General features: G+C 32.9%; 1 protein-coding gene across 1 annotated transcript in view; it reads left to right on the top strand.

Annotated features, from left to right (window-relative positions):
* Positions 1 to 24,202, top strand: part of PTPRQ (protein tyrosine phosphatase receptor type Q) — a 211,279-nt gene that overhangs the window by 169,510 nt on the left and 17,567 nt on the right. The window contains exons 36-39 of the mRNA XM_030821837.1: positions 10,665 to 10,691; positions 11,356 to 11,437; positions 14,525 to 14,615; positions 19,154 to 19,230. Coding sequence (XP_030677697.1) covers positions 10,665 to 10,691; positions 11,356 to 11,437; positions 14,525 to 14,615; positions 19,154 to 19,230 — 277 coding nt within the window. The remainder of the gene's footprint in view (positions 1 to 10,664; positions 10,692 to 11,355; positions 11,438 to 14,524; positions 14,616 to 19,153; positions 19,231 to 24,202) is intronic.

Below are 24,202 nucleotides of genomic sequence, written 5' to 3'. Positions count from 1 at the left end.
AGCTTCCTAAATTGTTGGCAGACTTCCACCATATGTCTTTGTTATCTGCAGGAAAGAACTTCCATAATTTCTCTTAAATCTACCCAGCTAATAGGCTGGGCATAGTGGCTCACGCCTGTAATCTCAGCACTTTGGGAGGCCTAGGTGGGTGGATCACCTGAGGTCAGGATTTTGAGACCAGCCGGCCCGACATGGTGAAACCCCATCTCTACTAAAAATACAAAAATTAGCCAGGCGTGGTGGCGCATGCCTGTAATCCCAGCTACTCAGGAGGCTGAGGCAGGAGAATCACTTAAACCCAGGAGGCTGGAAGTGGCAGTGAGCCAAGATCACACCATTGCACTCCAGCCTGGGCGACAAGAGTGAAACTCCGTCAAAAAAAAAAAAAAAAAAAAAAAAAATCGACCCAGCTAACGTACTCTCTCTCTACTTGATTCTTAGGCATGTCCTTTTTGTTCCAACCTGCTAAATTTTTCATGCAAAATTGAGCTCATAATTTTTCTGAGTCCTGTATGTTTTCCCATGTCCAAAAGATAAATGATAAAAGAAGAATCTCTAATCAATAATTAAAATATTAATTTTAGGAAGTTACCAACTAGGCAAAAATAAAACAAAAAACAAACATGGTGCTTGGTACTAAGTCCTTTCAATGACTTGTGGTTTCATATTTTAGAAATTCTTTAACTATTTTATACTCTCTGTCTGTATATTTACACTTTAAAGCCCATTCTGTAATTTTTGCTATTTGTAAACTCATTATTTAATTATGTTCCACTTTGTTTCACAAAACTTTTGAAAATGCCTTCTCTCATTCTATACTATTTCTTCCCAAATGAGAGCAGGAGTCAAATAAAGATGTAGTACTCTTTAATTCTGTGAAAACATTCAAGGATATACTAAAATAACATTTTAAATTCTCAATCGAAATGATAATTATATTATGCATAAAAATTATTCACATTTTATGTTTAAGTTTAGATAACACAAACTATAATTCTTAGGAAGAATATTTAACATTTTGGGCTCATCTGTTTCACACTTACCGAATTAGGAAATGATCCTTGGGTTTTGTTATTTAATAAACATACAGAACAACGTTTTGTGATGGCTCCTGCAAAATACCACCACTTAGCCCACTGAAGTTAGAAAGGTTTCTTAGAGCTCTTATTGGCAAGATCAGCAGACAGACATGCACAGTAAGACACAGGCCTGTATCACTAAGACTGACTCACCTTGTGGATTGCCTTTAACTAGTTTAACTGTAAAACAATTACCTTCCCATGAGAGTCACATCACTTATAATTAAATAACCCAACAGAATTTTCATAAGCTAAAAATGCTATTTGCTAACTAAGCTTATTTTTTACTGTCTTCTTTCCACATTTAAGTCATGGAAGTTTTCTTTCTTATGCCGACTAAATCAGAAAAGAATAGTAAAACAACATTAATCAATGTCACTAATATTCTTACTTGACAAAAACTCAGTTTCTTTTAGTCCTCAATTTTTTTTTCTAAAATGTTATGCACCACTTCATATTAATTACCCTGCCTATTTTAGTTGAGTGAATGTAATGGCACATTATTTTAAGCCTCAAAGCCCAATCCAATAATCACGAATAGAATTAAAATTCACAACAAAATAAAGCAAACAATCTAATGAGTTGGAAAAATTTCTATTTTAAGAGAAGTCTTCTTCAATAATTTTCTTTCTTCAGTAACTTTAGAAGTGTACGTGTTGAATTTTTGTTAAATATACAGTTATGTCTTCAGGAAGATTACTGCTTAAAAAAATTCTACATATGTACTTTGTAAACTGTAAACCAGAATAGGTATTGTTACTATTGTGATTTATATTTGTAAAATTGAATACTACCCCAGTCTACTTTCGTATATAGAGTTTGCTAACAAAATAATAGCTACTGTTTATGAGCAACTCCTGTGTTAAACTCTGCATGTAGTGATTTCACTTAACTCTTTCAACCCTTAGTGGTAGGTACACCTATCCGCAGTTTACAGATGGATTAAAAAATGATGATAGGACAGGTTTATGTAAATGTCTAAGGTCATACAGCTAATAAGCAGGAGAGCTACAAGTTAGCCCAGGTCTTTCTCTGAGGTATGAAGATACACGTGTTTGTGTGTGTGTCTGTGTGTGTGTGTTTAACTTCGAAGCATACTAGAGAAGATTAATGTAAACTTTCTTAAATAGACAAAGACCCATGGAATTCTTCCTCAGCAGCATTTTCTATGATGACAATGAGTCTAAAGAAAGAGGTGCCTCTTTGGATTTCTTTGTTGTCTCATGATATGAAGCAAAGAAGTGATGGCATTTAATGTTGACTCAAACTTGCAGAAACTGGAAAACTTTTAGTAGTGCAATTTTTATTTTGGCTTCAATAATAACTCATAATTTTTGAGTGATATATGAAATCCTAATAGTTCACATTTTAAGTGTCATCATTCTTTGACAAATTCTGGTCATATATTTTACTTCTGTTCTAAACTTAAGCTATCTGTGCAAACAATGGCAAAAATTTGTGAATTCGGAATACAAGAAATGTTCTATGCTTAGAATGAAATTGGAGATACTTAATGCTCATGTTCTTGTAATAACACATCAAAAATAATTCAGTGTGTTTGTATACTAAATAAATAATGAATCTTTACTTCCAGATACTCTTCATTTTTCTTTAGACGCAAGGAGATTTTTGTCATCCAGTAAGTTACTGTAGTAATGCAGAACTCTGCTGTGATTATTTTAATCTTGTCAGGTGGTGTGCTCTATATTTTAAAATACATAATATTGAACATCTTGTTGTTTAATGCACTATTTTTTCCAAAGCTCTCCCCAAAAGCTATATTTCTACTTACAACATGTCCTTTATAATATTGCATGCTATTGATAATGGTCAAGTTATCTTATCAAAATGCACATTGACTCATAATGTGCATGTCCTGAGAATTTGCTGTGTTCCCATGTTGTGTTAGATTTGATAGCAAATTAAGTTTGCACCTAGATTCCTGTACAGGCTTCTCATTCTGTTATCAACATGACACAAGAGTTGAGTTCTACATCTGATGGGTGGAAACTATATTTACATTTCATACAAGCTGATTTCTGCAAGTGTAGGTGGTTAACCTGTAAGGACCAAGACAATGACATTTCTTGTTCCCTGACATTCTAGTGCATACGCAGAATGGCATATTTCATGGAAATGTTATTTCTCCACTTACCAATGGGTAGCCAACTGTGCACGCTTCCAGGCACTCCCCTGAAGCTCCGAAATGCCATTTGTATCCTAGCACAAACATTTTTTGTTACATTCTGAGAGTAGCATAGCAGAATATCAGCACTAGCAGGGACCCCAGTAACTGATTGAGTGTCCCAAACATAATAAATTTCTTCATGCAAAGAATGTAAATGAAGGAATATGAATGGAGGAATATGAATGGAGGCAGAGAATAAAAAGGCATTTGATTCAAAATCACACGCCTTACTAAAGAAGAGTTCGTCTTCATGAGCTATAAGGCTGAATGGGGCCAAAGCTCCTGATAGTCTGGTTAACCATGAATAATACTCTGCATTATTAAAATCAAGGAAGCCTGGTCTGTTTCTACTCTAATCACATTTAGCATTTGGGAATCATAAGTAACCTTGTTTTAACTTCAGATTAACTAGTTACCAAGTTCCCATTGACAGAATTAAAATACTTTTATGAAAATACATTTCCTTCAGAGGACCTGCTTGATGGGATTCAAACATTTGTCAAAGTAAGACACTGTTAAACTAAAGATTTAATTGATCACATTACACATAAAATATCAATTTTCAACCAGCGCTCAAAGTTAACCTCTGAGCCATTCCAGACTCAGAGGCAGTTTGGTTGAGCAACTGTGCTGAATGTCTTTCTTCATCATCACAAAATAGAATCCTTTTCCTATTCCTTTTCTCCTTCTCTCTTTCTCTCTCTCTCACTCTCTCTCTCTCTTGCTCTCTCTCTCTCGCTCTCTCTCTTTCTCGCCCTCCTTCCCTCTCTATTTTCTTTCTCTACTTTCTCTTCTCTTTTTCTTCTTTCTTTCTTGCTTGCTTCTTTCTTTCTTTTTTTCTTGCTTTCCTCTCTCTAACGCCAAATTTTCTTTCCTAGAATCAGTGAATAGTACCCTGCTCAGTCAGAGCCCTTACCCTGACAGAGCTAAACTTAAATCATTTGTGTTAGTCAGAACCTTTATAGAACACCTCTACATACATCATACCATTTAAAGTAGATCTGTCTTGTTCCAAATCCAGTTTTCTGAGGTTGCTTCTAACATCTAACAGAGAAATGTTATTGCCTGCCTGCCATCTTGGCTAATAGGCAGTAAGGCCTTATTTTTAGCTGGTATAATGTCTTCTGGTGTCTCCTATTCATTGAGTCCTTGCTCAGGGCCCCATCCATCTCTTCACATAACTTTGATCAGCCTCTTTCTCCTCTCTATCTACAAATTCTACCCTGTTGCCCCGGGTGTAGCTAAACAATGCTCATGGTTTTCATTTAGAATACATGGTTGACAAAAGAAGACTTCTGGAAAGAATATTTTTTCAAATGTGCTAATGTGGAAAGGCTTAGTAATAAGGAAAATTCAACTTCTGCCACAATGGGGATCATACCTCTGAGCTCTTTGACATCAGCAAGAATATTGCATTCACTTCTCATCTAAAAGGCCATTTCATCTTGATTAAATAAAAATAAATAACAATTGAGTAGCTCTCAAGTGCTAGGCACTGTTTTAGGCACTGGAAATCATGTGATGAGAAAGGAAGAAACATTGCCTCCAAAGAGCTATCCTTCAAATTTAATGCTTCTTTTAAACTGATTTGTCCTACACATATGAGGAGATATGTTGAGAAAGTAATACATATCATTTACTATTAATTGTTTTCCTGATTTAAAAAAGTATTACATGGCCAGGTGCGGTGGCTCATGCCTGTAATCCCAGCACTTTGGGAGGTCGAGGTGGGTGAATCCCCTGAGGTCATGAGCTCAAGACCAGCCTGGCCAACATGGCAAAAACTCATCTCTACTAAAAATACAAAAATTAGCCAGGCATAGTGGCAGGCGCTTGTAATCCCAGCTACTCAGGAGGCTGAGGCAGGAGAATGGCTTGAACCCGGGGGGCAGAGGTTGCAGTGAGCCAAGGTTGCACCATTGCACTCCAGCCTGGGCAACAAGCGTGAAATCCCATCTCAAAAAAAAAAAAAGTATTCTATTACTCACTTATAGTATATTTCTCTTATAAAGTTTTAGAATCAGCTGTATAGGACCAACCATGGGTTAGGATATTTTAAATTTATATTGAGCACCACAGAAACATCAATGATTTGGTAAAAGAATGAAGAAGGCTGTGAAAGAATGCAGAAGGATGTGAAAGAACAAAATAAAGAAAAATAATAGGAAATAACAAAAATCAAGGCCTTTAAAAGTATTAAAATATATGCTTTGGATAAGTGATAGAATATTGTAGAAGTAGATGTAATTTATGTATCATTAGTGACTTGATGAAATATATAAACTAAAAACTCACACTCAGTATCATACAAAACTTGGAAATACTAATATTTTACCAGAGAAATAGATTCTTCACAAATTTAATCTAAGTAGCAAGTACATGCTATGGGATACAAATACATATTTTTACATCTATTGAAAAATTTGAGATTCTTTTATTTTTAACTTAACATCACTGGTTAAGTAGAAAAAAAGTTTCTCAGTTTGTCCCATACCACTGGTAATGCTGGTTGAAGCTGCTCAGCTATAAGTTATCATCTGTGGCTCTCTATTAGGACTATATTTTAATTCCCTATAGATTTCAACTAATTGACTTTGAGGGAAAGCTGAGTCTCTGTGACAATATGGTCTTCAATCACCACTGCCAACATAAATAAATGCTTCCTTTCTAGATCCATCAAGAGTAATCTGAGTGGAATTCAAGTTTTTGATAGGCTTTAAAGAAATGAGTCCAGACGTGAAATAAGACCCTTTTCAACCAAAAGATATAGGATTTAAGACAGTTAAGATTCGTGCAATAAAAAGTGTTTAGCCCTTTCTATTGGAAATTAGTCAGTTATCTTATTGAAATCTGGACAGTTCCCAAATTGATTTATCCAGTAATGAACTGATTATAGTCTGACAGTAACCTTCACTATCATAAGTGAATGAGAATATCCTACCAGTCTAAAAATGCTTTCCATTTAACAGTTTTTTTTAAGTTTTTAAAATGTTAATAAAATGTTTTCTATTTGAGTATGTTTGAGTATCTCCTTGGATCACTTCATTCAAAACTAGCACTCCTGAAATAGCATTGTTGATTTTCATGCACATCAATTTCTGTGAGTTTTTTAGTGCTTATTTAGGCAAACAGTTTTTCCTATTAGGAATTTAATTATACCTCATCAATGATAAGTTAGTGCATTTTCCTTATAGTGTGTCCCACTTTCTTTTCTAATTCTCTCTATAAATCATTCAAATGAATATTTTTTGTATATAAACATTAAAGTTTAAAACCTCAAAGAAAAATACAATTTAGAACGTAGCCAATACCTAAGGGATAGATACACCTATACAACATGAGGCTAAGAACAAAAGCAATGATGAGTATACTACAGACAACAATGAGGAAGGAAATATCTAACTTTTGTTTGAAATAGTCAGGTAATGTACCTCAACATGTCTTCTCAGTTTGAGCATTCCTAATAGGTATTTGAAGATTTCAACTCACAAATGATTGTGACATAAGTACAGACTAGAAAATTATATAAAAACTGGACTACTAGAAGCTTTATTTCTTACCTTATATAAACATAAATGTGAAGAACAGATTCTAAAAAGTGATTGGATTTAGATAAAAAAGAGTGATACAAAAGAAAATAAAGCCAAAACAGATTCCACCTCTATTTTTCTTAAAGTGTGTGCCTGTTTGTTTATCACTTGAGTAGGCAAGAGCAATTTTATTGTTCATTTATCTAACTTCCTAACAAAGTGCACCTGTTAATTTATAATGTTAGGTTATCTACTATGGCTTTTGCTTAGACTCGTATGCTTTTTGTTGATAAATCTATGGATTATACATATTTAAAGCTTTGAGTTAAGACCTCTTGAGAATTCTCAGTTTCTTAATAATTTAGTGTGAAAATATATTCAGTTCAGATATTCTCTCACAATAAAACCAGAATATTCATATTTTGCTTTCTGTGTATCTTAATCTGAGTTCATCCACAATTTTATATTTGATATGATTTATTTAATGTTTACTATGAATAATGTTATGAGGGACATCTAGTAAGCCAAGTGTTAATCCTGCCCCAGCCCTGAAGTATATATAAACCCAAATGCTTGTATCCTTAATGCAGGGACTTAAATAGCCATAATACAACATAGAAGATGATTTGTCCTTGGAAATTTGATTTTACAGGCAAAGGAAATTATTTTCTTTTTAGTAGAACAGAGTAAGATCGATAGGGTAGTTAACATTTGAATCAGGTATTAAAGAATAAGTAAAATTTCCATTGTAGGAAGAATGCCTGGAATGGTATAAAATTGAGAGGGAGGTATATATAGAGAATATCTGGAGTGCAAACAGGATGCATGAAGAGGAGTTACAAGGAATAATGTCAGAAATGTGGGCATGGTTAGAAATGTTTTACGTGATTATATGAAAACTGAATTATTATGGTCATTGTATTAGAGATTTGTTTGGGATCTCGAATTGAGAGCTAGAAATCCAGACTTGGATTTGAAAGCTAGATATTCGTGACTACTATTTTTTTAGCACAATATGGTCTATCCATCTTTAAGTAAAATTAAGAGAATATTCTTTTGGAAATAACGGAAAAAATCCCTTCCTTATATCAATATCAATTGTAGGACAGTGTGGATAGGAGCAGCTTGAGATATACAAAATAAACTAGCAATAGTAATTATCATACTAATGATAGTAACCAATACTTATGTATTGCTTACTAAAGGCAGAGACCTTTAAATATATGAACTTAATTTACATACATTTCCCAAACTAGGAAACTGAGGCACAGAAAAATTAAGTATTGCACATGATAACATAACTAGTAATTTTTCAAGCAGGTATCTGAAACCAATAAAGGCATCATATTTTATAATAAGGCAAGAATTCACAAATATCCACCCAAACCCAATATAGCCAGTTATGGTTTAAAATATCTTTAGGTGGACATCATGAAATGCCTATCTTTATTATCCCCCTTGAGGGGTGAGGGAGCTGCGGTATTTATCCACCAACTCTGTTTAGTCATTGGTTGATGGATGTTTCTTGGTACATTTACCCTCCGATGCTTCTAGCCTGGATGCAGGAGACACTGGGGGAGAGTGGCAGGTCCTTGTAGTAGGAAACTGTCTCCTTGCATGGGAATGTTGAGTGCCCAGGCGATGTGGGTTAGGCACCAATGACATCTGTACAAACTTTTAAAAATCTGAGTTTCACAGCACTTAATAAATTTACAATGATGTATTTCTGCAAAAAAAAAAAAAATCTTCAGGGAGAGATTTTAAATGCAAAATGAATTAAGAATAGTGAAACAGCAACTTTTGGTAGAGTTTTTCACTGAAAAGACATGGACTTAAAACAAAAAATGTATATTTATTCAATTAATCATAACTTCTGAAATGAAGAATAGAGATTATTAAAGAAGAACAGTAATATGAATAATATTTTGCTTTAGCTATTTCTTGCTCACTTTTCTTTAATATGATTATTCACATTTAATGTCTCTTAGGGATTTCACAAATGTATACTGATGCTTCCTATGGTTTATTGATGTTTTCCCAGAAACTAACATCTACTTTAGATTCTAGTTATCTCAGTAAAAATATTTTTTGCAGTACTGGCTCAAATGATCCTCTAGGAAAAAGGAATCTTTCTGCGATGGATGGCAGTCTCACTGTCCTTATATAGGCAGACCACTAGCCTGTCACTAAATCATATATATTGTGCTTAAATTTTGCCAATCACAATGGAATAATACTTGCTGTTATTATAAAAGTTATCTCCACAAAGCTTAAGAGTTTCTATGTCCATGTGGTAGCAGGGAAATAGACCTTGGTAATCAAAGCATCTCAGTCATTTTATATCTGAAGTTCAGTTGATCAGAATTTGCCCAACACAACCCTCTGTTCTTTCCTATTTCTGAAGAACAAGGTGGCATAGGAGCACTGGGCAACAAGTTATCTTAAGGGAGCTAGGTAGTATGTGTGGATGTAGCCTGTAGTTTATCTTTCTTTCTTGCTGGTCTTCACTGCGGGGTAATTATTTTCAACAAAGATTGATTGTTGTTTCAGTCCGCACTGCAACTTTTACTATGTCAGAGATATTTCCAGGGCCTCCAATATTCAGACATTCTACTTTCCCTTCCCCAAATCAAAGATTCTTCTCATTTGGTAGTCCTTTCGGCCATCTCCATATCCATCTAGAGTCAGGAATTCTTTCTTGCTTTCTTTAAATCACTCTAAGGTATTGTGGGGCACTCTTAAGCTTATCCACCAAGACTCTTTGTTAGTCACTGCTACTTTGTCACTTAGATGCCCTGTTTGGCAATGGAATAGTCTATCACTTTATGTTTACCCTGAGAAGCTGGAAGATACAATATCTCTTTCTGCTTGGGGGCACCCATCATTAACTGAGAATTCTAACATTCTACTTTGTAACACCTGCTCCAGCATCCCCATATTTTTCAACAATTCCTGTATTGTAATGAAATATACTTCCTTTTAAATCGTGTTTTCTTCATTGAACACACCTCTTTTTGTCCATTTTCATATTTATTATGCTCTGTTTTTCAAACCAATTTTTTTCTTTTATTCATCCTTTGCTTCAAAAAACATACCTTCTTACAAATATTCTTCAATTAAAGAATATAGTAAAATCCCTAATATTATTCTAAATTTAAAACTTTGAAAAAGTCTTATGTTCCTTAGTTCATCTCATTTTGTGCCTTTTGTGTTTTGTGCAGTGCTAATTTGTTGTGCATGACATAAGTGTTATTAATGATATGCCCCTCTCTAAGTTTGTGTGTGTTGTGTAGCCTATTTAGCTGTTAAAATTATTTCTGTTTTTACAGAGTATAAATAATTTGGCCAATGATCTGTCACAAAAGATGTCTAAAATAACGGAAATAGTTATAATTTGTTGTTGCTGTGTATTTATCCAAACTCACTCATGAAACAATACTTAGCCAATGTGATGTCATGTTTCATGGATTCATTCTGTCTGGTTCAACACTTTCTATATATAGAGGAAATATTTTTAAAATCCACATTAACTCTTTTAGACCACTAAATACCATGCAACATATTAAAAAGTTATCTATTTTTAATGTAGTATCCTAAATGCCTAACATTTTCAGGCATTTATAATGACATTTATAATAACAATAACATCTTTTCAGCTCGAGAAAGAAGGTAAATTATTTGCCATGTTTGAGTCCAAATAATATAATTTCAAAAAATAAATAAAATTTAAAATAATGATTACATATTAAAGGCATAGCACATTTTCCATTATTGATTTATTATAATTTTCTGACTTTAATCTACACTTCTTTCAGAATTAGCTGTCCACTCCGACTCACAATGCATTTAACACAATCTCTGTTGCAGGTTACTTAGTTATAGAAAATCCATCAAGTAAGTTTGTTAAATATTTTTTTTCTTCTTTTTGAATATCAAAGTTAGATGCCCTGACTCACTAGAACCTTAATGTGTGATTCACTTTTTGTATGTTTGTTGGAAAAACCTCCAAGCTGGATATAAATCATAAAAGCATGACTAATTGCATGGTAACTGGAGAAATGCTTTCTCTCTCTCTGGGGTGAAGCCTGCATGTCTGTATTTTAGCTTGGGAAGTAATACGGGGATATTTAAACTCCTTGGGGTTTGAAAACCATGTCATTATGAGAATGAGGTCACTGCAATATTTTATATCTTCTAAAACCTTGTAATGTATAAAATGTTTTCCATCTGACAAAGAGGTATTATGTGCTTTAGGATTCAATGATAACTTTATGCTCTTACATTTACTTGAAAAATTTTCTTCATTAAAATGCTAAATCCTTTATTTAATGTCACTAAAAAATTGAAGGAATTTTGTGCCATGAATACAAAGAAAGTGAGCTTAAAGAAGAAAAGTTAATTTTATAAGTATAACAGAGTGACTTTAAAAAGCTGTGTTGTTTGTGGTTTTGAGGATGTCCATTGTTCTTAAACTTGTTAACGGTGAAGCCAGTGCCAATGCTAACGCGAACAAATACAATCTAACATGACCCTATTTTATACCTTTCTTTACTTGGAGGCCAATAAGCAAGAAATCCTTCCTGCAACATGTTGAAGAGCTTTGCACAAACAACAACCTAAAGTTTCAGGAAGAATTTTCGGTATGTTACTAGCAGTTGTCACAACATTGCAAGACCTCCAGTCGTTTCATGTGTCACATTTCATGTCCATTTTAAGCATGCAAGGCCATGAAGGACTCTGGGCTTGATAATCAATACCCAATTACCAGATTGATTGTTTTGATAGTAATGTTACACTGGGCCACCTCTGGTGCAACCTGATCAGAATTATTCACCTACTGTGTCAGGAAAAGGTGCTCTTCTGCAGACCTCCCCCATATTGGCAGCATGACCTTGTCTCTTCTCTGCTCTTTCATCCAGATGTAGGTGCAAATGTAGAATGCCGTATTCATTAGTTTTTTTTGTATTCAAGGTTTAGGTCATACTATAAGTGTAGTTTTATATTTAAGTAATTATTTTACATTTAGACACTAAATTATTTCATTTTACATTTACCTACTTGGTTTACATTAGTGATATAGATGAATGTGAGACCAGAACTTGATGCTTCCAGAAACTATAAGAAAATTATTTCTAGAACTGTCTAAAAATAAAAAAAAACCAGATAAGTAATGTCCATATTTTACAGGGGGCCTTTTAAAAGTTACTATGGAATAAATGCTATATCATATAATGAAAATGTATAAAATTAAGAATTTGTCACTTTAAATCTACTTAAAAGTTGGGAATAGTTTTTTGTAACATTTTGTATATCTATAAAATTGAAATTATTTAAAAACGTAAGGTAGATATCAAATCTTCAAGCTACTTTAAGAGTTATAAGCATCTTTTCTAACTTAGATGATTATTTTGTTATTAAGAAAGACAGATTTCTAAATGTCACCAGAAACATTATTTCTATTTTATTTTTTTCCATGAAATTCCCAGTGTGTGAACTTCTGAAACAAAGAATAAAACAATTGGATTAAATAATTTAGAATTATAATATTTCAGTCTCTTAGGGAATAATAACAAAAATGAGAGAAGATTAATGGTATTTCCTGCAGCCTTTTGGTTATGCTTCTTAAGAAATATTGGTCTGGACTTAACAAAATCAATAGTGCCATAAAATTCTTCCTAGCATTTAGACAGCAAGAATTCTCAATTTTTCAGGAGCAAAAGTGTAATTTCACTAGAATAAGAGCGAATATAATTACATTATGCATGACCGAGTAGATAAAAAGCTTTATTAGCAATAACATTTTCACATATATTATATGAGAAAGTTTCTAGTTTAACTTTTTTGAAGACCATAGTTTGAAGAACTTTTAAAGAATTTCATTTTGTCTAATGCTTTGTTAAGAATTTCTAAAGCAAATTATTAAATTATGTTTTAATAAATACATTTTTGGTGCATATATTTGATAAACCTTTTAACTCAGGACATATTCACTGATATCTTAAATATTTATAAGTTCCTACTATGTGATAAGCATTGTATTTAGCACATTGATACATATTAAATCAGCACTTACCAGCTAAGTGACTTTGGGCAAATTTCTTAAACCCTTTGTGCCTCAATATCTTCATTTGTAAAATGATAATATCTACTTTATTAAATTATGAATATAAAATGATTGAATATAAGCAATACTAAGAACAGTAGCTGGCACAAGTATTAGCTATTACGATGATAAATTCTACCATAAAGAAGCTCATATTACAGTAAGAACTGCAGATGTGTAAAAATTGCAAATTTACTGTATCATGATGAAGATATGCATAAAGATTGAGGATCAAATCTGTTTGTATATCAACCAGAAAATAGTTCATTAAAAAGGTGACTTTCAAGATGAACTTCAGGGTGAGCAGAAGTCTAATAAGAAGGTAAAGGTAAAAAGGTGTTCCAGAGAGAGGAAAAGGATAGGAATGCAAAAACAGTCTAACTCATCTGTGGTCCCAAGGAAAAGAGAGAAAACAATAGGAGAAAGAGCTAAATAGGGAGAATTGTGGCCTTGTGCACCCGGATAAGGATGAGACTGCCCAGTGTAACATTACCATCTAAACAATCAACCTACTGTTTGAGCATTGCTTACCAAAGCCAGAGCTGCTTAAGTCTAGAAATGGAAACTTTTATGTGAAATAATTATAAAATATAAGTGCTCTTTCAGTCCATTTAAACTCACTTTTTTTCTCCCTTCTTTATATATTTCCAAAACTTTGACACAAGGAAGCTGTTCTAGGACTCCTTATTGGGTTAAAAAAGTTTTGTAAGCCTTTGGTGCCAACACATCAGAATTCAGATATTCCACCATTCCTGTCCCTTAATATGTACCCATATGTAAACAATTGTCCAGATTTGAATTTTGAGAAAAAATAAGAAAGGGAAACTTATCCAATTAAAATAAATAGTTTATATTGATGTTGAAAAATTGTTAAAACACATAGTTTTAGTGCTTTTTATGGAATTTGGTAAGTTGAGATTTCTAAAATGGAAAACTATAAATTTCACACATGTAAATTTTCAGCTCAACAAAATAATGAACATATTTTCTTATGCCAGACTTTTTAATGATGCTTGCTTTGCCAAGAGCAAGGTAGATAGATAATATCATAAATTTTCGTCAAATGTCAATAATAGATCTTCCTGACCCTTCATCTACATCTGATAATTCTTAATCGCACCTTTGCATTCCATTATTGATTTAACAATGCTTACTGAGAGCAGGAATTGACCTCTGGCATCTTCTCAAACTGATCAATGTTGTACCAATTAATAGGCATGAAATCACACTGCCTGAGGAGAAAAAACAAAAAATAAATCATTGAAATCCGTCTTCCTACTAAGTAGACATTAAAATATTAAACAATAGTGTGTACCCGAGGAAACCATTAGTAAGATATGTAAAATGGTCACTAACATGGTTGCCACATCTTAAGCCTTCCCAAAGTGCAAAGAAATTATCTCAGAAAGAGCACTAGCCCAGCTGACCAACTTTATTCAGGATATTTTTGATGAAAGCCTAGGTAAACTCATTACTGTTAACTTGACCTTGTTTCCACAGTTATGACAGGTGCTTTTAATTTAAAAATTAAAAAAAAGTTTAGAACAAATAACTGTCTTTTAACAAGTGAAATTTCTTGTTTACCTCTGATGAATGTAAACTTTGCAATGACTTTATTTTACAGGAATTACCAAAAGTTCTTCAGGATCTTTCTTCAACTGATGCTGATCTGCCTTGGAATAGAGCAAAAAACCGCTTCCCAAACATAAAACCATGTATGTGCATTTGTTGGTTTTGGTTTAGCTAGGAAGTATTTTTAAATGCCTACCATCTTAACTTTTTTGCTGTTTCCTTAATATATTTTATTTTCTATTGTTTGAATTATAATAATGTATTTTATTGACAGTGACTATCAAATTATATTTCTTTTGCTTTGTTCGTATTTAAGTTAATGTACGTGGTTTTCAATTTGTTCACACAAGTTCACTTATGCAGGTGCAAGAAACTGTAGACCTAATAGTTTCTTAGCTTTGTAATTTAACCCAAGTAATGAACCTGTTTAACATCTTCCTACAGACCTAGCATCAAATGCAAAGGGAATATTCTCACTTAGCTTTGTACATTAGTTTCCCTTAACAGCATAGCAGTGTTTTCCTATGGAACATAAAAAAAATGCATTGTAAAATATTCATTGAAGATCAGAGTAAATATGCACTTACATGAATTCGTTTTATATATGAGGCAGAATGAGCTTCACCATAGTAAATACAGCTTCATTTTTCAGTCAAAAAGAAAATAAACAGTGTTATTGCTTAAAGAATTAACAGTGATGTGAAAGGAAAATAGGACATTTCTCTGTTACTAATAGCTATATGTTTGCTATTATATTTTTGGACAGATATCCCTATTTTCAATATTCTGATTCAATACATTTTACACTATGAAATTAAAAAGTGACATTGTGATGTCCTGAAACGTCTCAAAGTCTAGAGTTTTCAAATATTCCCAATTTTAAAGATAATATACATCTGTGTGTGTATATATATATTTTTGTCTATGCCTTTTCAAATGTATATTGGGGGAATTGCTTTACTTCTTAAAAATTGAACTTTTCTTTCTAGAAAGACATAGACCTAGAGAAGGATGTGATCACAGAATGTCGAATTGTAAAGAACATGCATAGGAAGAAACAGACCAAATTCCGATATTCTAGAACTAGAGAATAACTTATGAAGTTCACGAAGGAAACAAATGTCAGGAAACATGATATAGGAAGTAGCAATCTACTAGAACCGGTTAATTTCTAAGAACTAGAATAGGATGAAAATACAAATAGCTTTAACCGCCTAAATCCTTTCTGCAACAAAACAAATCATAAGTAAATGATTTTAAGAACAAGATAACAAGACTTGGTTAGAGGAAATAAAGAAACATTCATAATTTCTTTCTTTCTTTTTCTTTCTTTCTTTCTTTTCTTTCCTCTTTCTTCTCTCTCTTCCTTTCTTTTCTTTTGTTTTCTGTTCTCTTTTCTTTTCTTTCTTTTTGGACTTTTGCTCTTGTTGCCCAGGCTGGAGTGCAGTGGTGCAGTCTTGGCTCACTGCAACTTCTACCTCCTGGGTTCAAGCAATTCTCCTGCCTCAGACTCCCAAGTAGCTGGGATTACAGGCATGTGCCACCATGCCCGGCTAATTTTGTATTTTAAGTGGAGACGGGTTTTCACCATGTTTGTCAGGCTGGTTAAATTTCTAAGACCAGGACATTTTTCAATGCATCCTTTTATTCTTTCTTTTAGAGAGTTAACCTAGGTTGGATGCAAGGTAAGTATAAAAGTTATGGACATTCCCATGTCTTTATATTTATCTGCACCTAAATTTCATCCAGACTGTTTGCTTCATGCTTATTTGGTGGTATTCTGTGAAAATAAATACTATAGTCTGATTAAGGGACAGTTACTGTGGAATAATTAGTATTTTTTCAATTGTATAGAATTAACAGCCAGGCGCGGTGGCCGTATGACTACCCCAATATTCCATATCTGAAGCTGAGATAAAAAATTAATCAGGTTTCCTGGGTTACACATCTGTTTACCCACTAACTACATTAGTGATTCTGGACATTTTATTCAGTTGTCTCTACCCCATAAGAGTATTGTAAAAATTAGATGAAATAATCATGTAAATCGCTTTGCCCAGTATTGGAACACAGGAAACATTCAAAATTTTGGTTTATATCTTATTGGTTAATAGATCATTTCCTTTTAAAAGCTGCTAACTTTCTGGGTGAATAAGATTAATTCATAGGCATTTAGGCTACCATCTGGAGATAACAAGCCCAAGTCTCTAGCCTGGGTTAGAAACCAAGCTGTAAAGTCACAGCCACATCTATTCTATGGGCAAGTATACCTCCGGCTCTCTCTCTCTCTCTCTCTCTCTCTCTGTCTCTGTCTCTCTCTCTGTCACACACACACACACTCACACACACACGTACACACACACACTAGGAACAAGCAAATAAGATGTTTAAGTAGATTATCCTATTGTGCTTGCAGAGAACCCATAAAGCTGAAGAAAATTTATTTTTCCTGCAGAGACTGAATTCATTTTAATAGAATTTGAATTTTAGCTAATAGAATTTGAATTTTAGCTTGAGCCAGCTAAATGAAGTCCACCGTTTCTCTCCCCTGAGTAATGTAAGAAGTAGAATGCCAAATATCACAGCATGTTTTAGAAGACATTAGCTTAAAACACTTTACTAGAATTAGCAGCAAGTACTTGCAAAAGAGATTTCCAAATCTCCATTTGACAGATGACCTATGACCTTCAGAAATATTCCAACACCACAAAGGAAAGTTAAGCTTGTAGTTGACTCAGATGGTTATAAGGAGGTGTATCTAGTGAATAGAAACATAATGATTCTCTTCCTCAGTTACAGGACTAGTTACAATGTCATCAAACTAGATCATATAAAATTCTGTATTTGGGACATAAATCATTTGCAGAAATGTGTTCAATCATTCCCATTTCTAAACATAACCACATTGGGCAAGTAATTGTAATTACTAACAATACAACTAATTCATTTTAACATATTATGTGCTTAAGTTTTAAGAACGCAAGAACATGTATTGAGTGCCTATTATAAGATTTCATGTAAATTTTCTTCAAGAGGATTATACAAAATCTGTGTTATAATGACATCTTATAGCTGAGGTAACCGAGGAGAAGAGAAGCTAAGCAATTTACCCAAGGCCATATGTATGGTAGGCAGATCATCTGGAATTCAGACCCAATCCTGTTTACCCATTTTTCCTCCTTGAAAACAAACAACCCGTCAAAACAATTAAGTAGTGGATATTTCATGTTTAGTTAAAATTATTACTGGATGTTTCAATTATAATATCAACTTGGTAAAATTTCTCAGGAAAAATAATTTCTGACATTTTTCTTTGAAGAAAAGTAATGAGTACAGGGTATCTAATTTTACTGGCTCTTAAAATATTCTAAAAAGTAGTAATCAGAAATTTGAAAGAAAGAATAGGCAGATAAATTAATGGAAAAGAATGAATGGTCTAGAAATAGACCTAATTACCTAGAAAACAAAGTGCTGTTCCAAATCAGGGAGAAAAGATGAAATGTTAAAAAATTGATACTATTTGTTGTTCCAACAACAACAGATAAACAATAAGATATATTTATACCTCATTCCTAAAAAAAAAAAAAAAAAAAAGTCCCAATGGGCCAAAGATTGAAATACTTAAAACCAGAAAAATCCATGAAATTTTCAGAAGAAACTAGAATTTGTAAAATAATAATAATTTATAATGACAACTTTGACAAATGGTACAAAATCCAGAAGTCATAGTGAAAAATAATGAGAAATTTGATTGCATAATAATATAAATGTTTGTATGGCAAAATTGATAGACAAAGTCAAGGACAAATGACAAACTAAGAAGAAAATTTTAATTCATATGACAAAAGGTGATCTGTAGCCTTCTGTTTTTAGCATACTTTTTTTCAAACAAAAGTGAGAAAATGTGAAAGGCAGTTAAAAGAAAAGGCATTAAAATGGTCAATAAACATAAGGAAAGAAGCTCGGTTTCACTTGTATTTAAGGAAATCAGAATAAATATTATGAGACATCAATTTGTATTTGTCCAAAGAACATAAAGTGTTTAATAATACCTTGTGATAGTGAAAGAAGAGAAAACAGAATTTTTCAAACACTTTGGTTCAGAGTATGAATTGTTAGAGAACCATTGAGAAATGTTTTTCAAAATTTGGAATGCATATATATAAAATCTAAGACTTTTACTGCTGGTAGTATATTCTACAAGTATACTCCTATATATATGCCAAAATTTCAATTATAGCAAGCATTTTATAATTACAAAGTCGATCATTTAAATAATAATAAAAGATTAAATAACGTTTTTATATATTCAAACAGTGAAATACTGTATAGCTTTTAAAAATAATGACTACATATCTTTGTTTATGCTGATATGGAAAGACATAGGTAAATGAAAAAAACGATTTGCAGAACAGATTGTATGTCACTCCATTTGTAGCTAAAGAAAATTAGAATATAAAGAATATGTATAGAAAATTCTGGAAATATATACAAGGACATATTAATAGTCATTGTCTCTGGGTGGTAGAAATATGGGAGAAGAAATAACTTTTTTAAATTTACCGCCATCTGTGAAATTGGAATGTTATATTATGAACTCCTTTGTATTACTTTTATAGTAAAAAAAAGTAGTAACAATTTAAAAAGCCAATTAGCATTGATTCCTTATATTTTCTTCTAGATAATAATAACAGAGTAAAGCTGATAGTTGACGCTAGTGCTCCAGGTTCGGATTATATTAATGCCAGCTATATTTCTGTAAGTTACTATTTTTATATATTTTATAATTGTGTACAACATTTAATTACTCAAATTGTGTTATCTTTCCAATTACTTAAAACAACAAATTTATCACAACTCCTATGGATCTTAATATGCTAGTTATTTACAACCACACTGTGTACCCTCATTTTATAGATGGGGATATGGATATGCCTAACGGAGATACTAACTTATCAAAAATTGTTTCACCAGTACGTGGCAGATGTTCAACTTCAGGCTACACATCCCTGATCTTTCCACTAATTCATATGCTTTGTTAATGTATTCTCCATATGCAATGAAGTTTGCCAATCTCTGTGAATTAAAAATTATCAAATGGACAGTTATGTCCATATAACATGAAAATCTATTATGCAACTCTTCCCTTCTAGATCTGCAGTCCTTCAAGTGGGTGATAATGCCATCACCATCATAGGTACATTGAAACCTTATATGCACTCAAGATCCCCACTTGGTTTGCACATTCATGGAATCTTAAAGAATGAAGTGTCCTTAATTTGACCATTCACCTTGGAACTCTAAAAAATTCTGTCAGCCTCTCCTGGCATTGATTCATCCACTTCTTCCTAAGGCAGGTGATTCTATCTCGGAACAACTCTGTTTTACAGTTGTTGGGTTTTTTTTTTAAACCAAGTTATGTCTCTTTATATACTTACCCACTGACTTAAATTCTAATGCATAGCAAGCTTAACCATCTTCATTATGGTGGATCTACAAATACATGAAGATTTCCTCTGCTGCCCACACTCTCTATAGGCTTTTTCTTATCCATAGGTCTTCTCACCCATGCCTGCTATTTCCTTCAGTTCTATTAGGGCTCTTGTTATATGACGTTCCACCCTTTCTCCAACATCAAACATACTTGTGCTGTGTCTCATTCCCTCCAAGCCTTTGTCATGGAGGAAAAAAACGAATTAGTTCTAAATCTGATATTGGTTGATAATTAATCTAAAATTACAATCATATATTGGGTCCTGTTGTCAAAGGAGTGAATAATGGGAGAATTTAAGACTTTAAGACTTTTTAACCAGAGAAGTGAAGGAAAGTTTGGAGAAGCTAAGCTATTCTTTAAATTTCATTCTATTTTAATGCTAGAACTTTAAATCTGTATTTAAAGAATTACATGAATTTACTATCATGGTAACATTTTATTCATTTATCAAATTATTGATTCCCTCTAAAATGTAATTCAAAATGTAAACATTTTGGTGAAATCTTATGCTTACAATTTCCATTGTAATCTAAACTCTACAGGATGTTAAAGTTTTACTTGGATTTACAAAATGATGCATATATGCATTTAGATATTTAAATTTCATCACTACTCTAGTAATCAAATGCCATCAAGCAGGACAAGGACAACTGGTTGTACCAGTGACCTATTGATTTGTATCATTTTTTATTCACCAATAAGTATATACAAATCAACAGCTCATATTGTCTAATGTTCCATAAGGGATGACAGTACAGGATATGAATATAATTAAGAAGGAAAACAGACAATTTTAGTAGGTGTAGCTGAACCACACGGATTATGTAAGCAAAGTAATTTTTGCAAACCCCCAGTGTCCCCTTTAAATATGATGGGTTGTCAGCATACAGCTATGAGCAAATGATAAAGTGGTATGACAATAAACTAGGAAGCCTGAAGATATATATTCTGCTTTAATCAAGTGATGTTGTAATATAATAAATCTTACAACATCGTCACTATGACCCAATGTAATGATATGCATAATCATTGCTGAGCTGCATGGTAAGCAGGCTCAGATGGAAGGCACTTTACAAGAAGGCGGATTTCCATATTGGGGCTGGCAGTGTACTGTAGCACTCAGAGAAATCTCCTTTGCTTGGGATGTCAAGAACAGATTTGTAGCAATTATACTGTAGTGGCCCTCACTTTCCACCTACATATTCGCACAATCTTCACCTTAGAAAGAATGTCTGGTATCTCAATTTCCCCCTACTCTCAAGTTTTATTCGAAAGCACTTCCAATTGAAAGTTTATGAACACTTGTCCCAGGAGCAAAAGACAGAGGTCATCTATGAATGGATTCCGGGTTTCAATTTCTTTGGAAGCTATGGCAAAGGGAAGAGAACTATAGAGGGAGGTAGGAAAGCAAGCAAAATAACTAGTGTTCAGATAGAAATATGAAAAACTGAAGTCTGGGAAAGAGACAGAGGAGGACCAGCATATGGTCTGAGGGATGTATGTTAAGACTGGGACACTCCAGCCCGGGGTTTATAACTAGGTTAACATGCCAATGTGTGTTTTCCTCTGCCCTTGGCCATTCTTGAGAATGGTGCTCCCGGAGTCAGGACTTGGAAAGGCTGGAAGATTTTGATGAAGGATAGACTGTGAAAGAGGTAGGAAGAAGTGATATTGCAGCCCCATAATCTGCCACCAACTGTACAAAGGAGTTTAGAAAGGTTTTCAAGAGGGTCAAAAGTGAAAATACTAAGATTTTAGGTATAAGAGGAAGGCTTATAATTAATTTTGAGGAAGGCTCATCAAAATTATCTCTCCTGTCAATTTGAGATGCCTGCAATTACTTTAGCTTGATGACAGCTTTTAACACAACTAGAGATTAAAGGCTATCATGCAAATGGTTGCAGTAACATTAGAAACATCAGATTTGTTCCTATGTTGATAGAGCATTATAATACTAAAGGATATTGTGTCCCTGAAAAAGTGAAATGAAAATGACTAGGAGATACATTTTATAAATCAAAATCAATCTATTAATATTAATTGTCCTCTCTTCTTTGATCCCTCCACACTTTGTATATTTAGCATAGCCTTCGTCATATTCTAACTCATAGTGATCTCATTTATTAATTGCCTTCTCTGTGTGAGGAAGAGCATAAGGTACTGGGCACTATATGAGGATAAGCATGTGTATTTCCTCTTATCTAAGTACCATGTAAGGATGGAGATTCGGTCTTCATGATCTTATTATCAATCCTTCAGTATGCATTGAGGACCCCTAAAACACATACATATAAAAACACAAACACACATGCATATTTATATGCATCATTTACAAGGATTTGCTAGACAGTCTGGGGGATATTAAAAGGAAGAATCTCTGCTTTTAATGGCATTGTAATCATACAAGAGGAAAAAAATATATATATACACACACATATGTGTGTATACATAAATATATTTGTATATGTGTATATACAGTTATATTTTATATGTATATATTTTATATATGTATATATTATATAAACATATATACATTTTGTATGTATGTATCTAGATATGTATATGTGTGTATATAAATTCTCCCACTATTCACTCCTTTAGCAATAGGACCCAAATATATATTGTAATTTTGGAATAATTATCAAACAATATAGAATATGGTGATATATTTGTATATGCCTATATGTATACATTTGTATATAAACATATAAATATATGTGTATATGTACACACATATGTGCACATACACACATATACTTATAGGCATATACAAATATATCACCATCAATGCCCAACACATTTTCTTTAGCATAATAAAGCAATTGAGAGTGTTTGCTGGTGTAAATATAAACTGCACATTTTACATTTTTTTTTCCCTAGAGCTTATATGGGTAAATAAAGAAAACCTGTTCAAGGACATTGATAGGCACTAAAATGTCATTATTTCCTGTATAATATGGATAAACTTTAACCTAAAAAAATCCGAATTTTTTGGAAACCTTTACATTTATAGAGCACTTCAAAATTTTCAAAGCAATTTTACATTCCTTATTTTACAAATAGTATTCAAAATGACTCTCTGAGGTGTGCGAGAAAATAATGATTATCTCTAATTTATAATTAGGAAACTGAAGATTAGCTTATTTAAGTAGCCTGCTCTACAGGGTACACTATTAGAAAGGACTAAAGTCAAAACGAGTGTTCTAGTCTCTAGGCCTATACATTGTTTTCATTATTCATACTTACTGCCTTCTTCTATACAAATTTAATGAAATACCTTATCTTCACTAAACTTAATGCTAGAATTATTGAGAAAGTATGCAGATAATTAGGTTTGCACCATCCAATATTCACAATAGTTAAATCTCAAAGGAAGAAAAAAATGATTGGTCTGACCTTCTCCATCTCATATGCTATTCTAAAACTAATTGTATCTGCATATACAAATTCACTGGATACAATTGGATAACTGCTGTATGAGATTAGAATAAAGCATAAAAATATGATTTGGAAGCAATATTTAAATTACTTTTTTAGCATGTAGTTCTACAATACCTGAGATGTAGTAGGCACTTAATAATTGTTGAGTTCATAAAAAGGAGGATTATATTTAGATGGGTAAATACATATGCTTCAGAGTTCAAATGGACCTGAGTTCAAATTCCTTCTCTCCATTTTTATAGCTGTATGACCTGAAACTTTCCGAATGAAGTTTCTACACTGATAAAGTAGGAATAATAATCAACTCTACTTTATTCATTGCTACTAAATCATATTTCAGTTATTCACTGAATTACACATTGGAAGCACTTAATAAATACATGTTATTTTTATTGCTGTTGATGTTTCATGGTAGTAGATTCTACATTTTCCTGACTGATAATCCAGAGGAAAATCTCTGAGCTAATTTAAGGACTGCAATGAAAAGTGGCATCCATGGGTAAAGGTCATAATGAAAGTTGACATGTGGAGTGAAACTTACACTTTGTTCCATGTATCACAGAGCTTTAAAAACTGTAAACCCTATATTCCAATTAAAGGGCAAAAGTCCAGGCAAGAAGTTTCCTCTCAGAAAAAGTCAAAAGTTTGCACACACGTATCAAAGGTAGAAGCAGAAATAGCAAACAGAATTGACATACTTTCTTCATTTTCATAAGACACAATGGAAATATCTCCAAAACACTTTTGGGCACACATTTTACCTGATGCTTTACCATTTTCTGAAATAAATTTGCC

Source organism: Nomascus leucogenys, chromosome 10, assembly GCF_006542625.1.
Source record: "Nomascus leucogenys isolate Asia chromosome 10, Asia_NLE_v1, whole genome shotgun sequence".
NCBI lineage: Eukaryota > Metazoa > Chordata > Mammalia > Primates > Hylobatidae > Nomascus > Nomascus leucogenys.
Note: the sequence above shows the minus strand (reverse complement) of the source record. Positions and strands in the feature narration are given on the sequence as shown.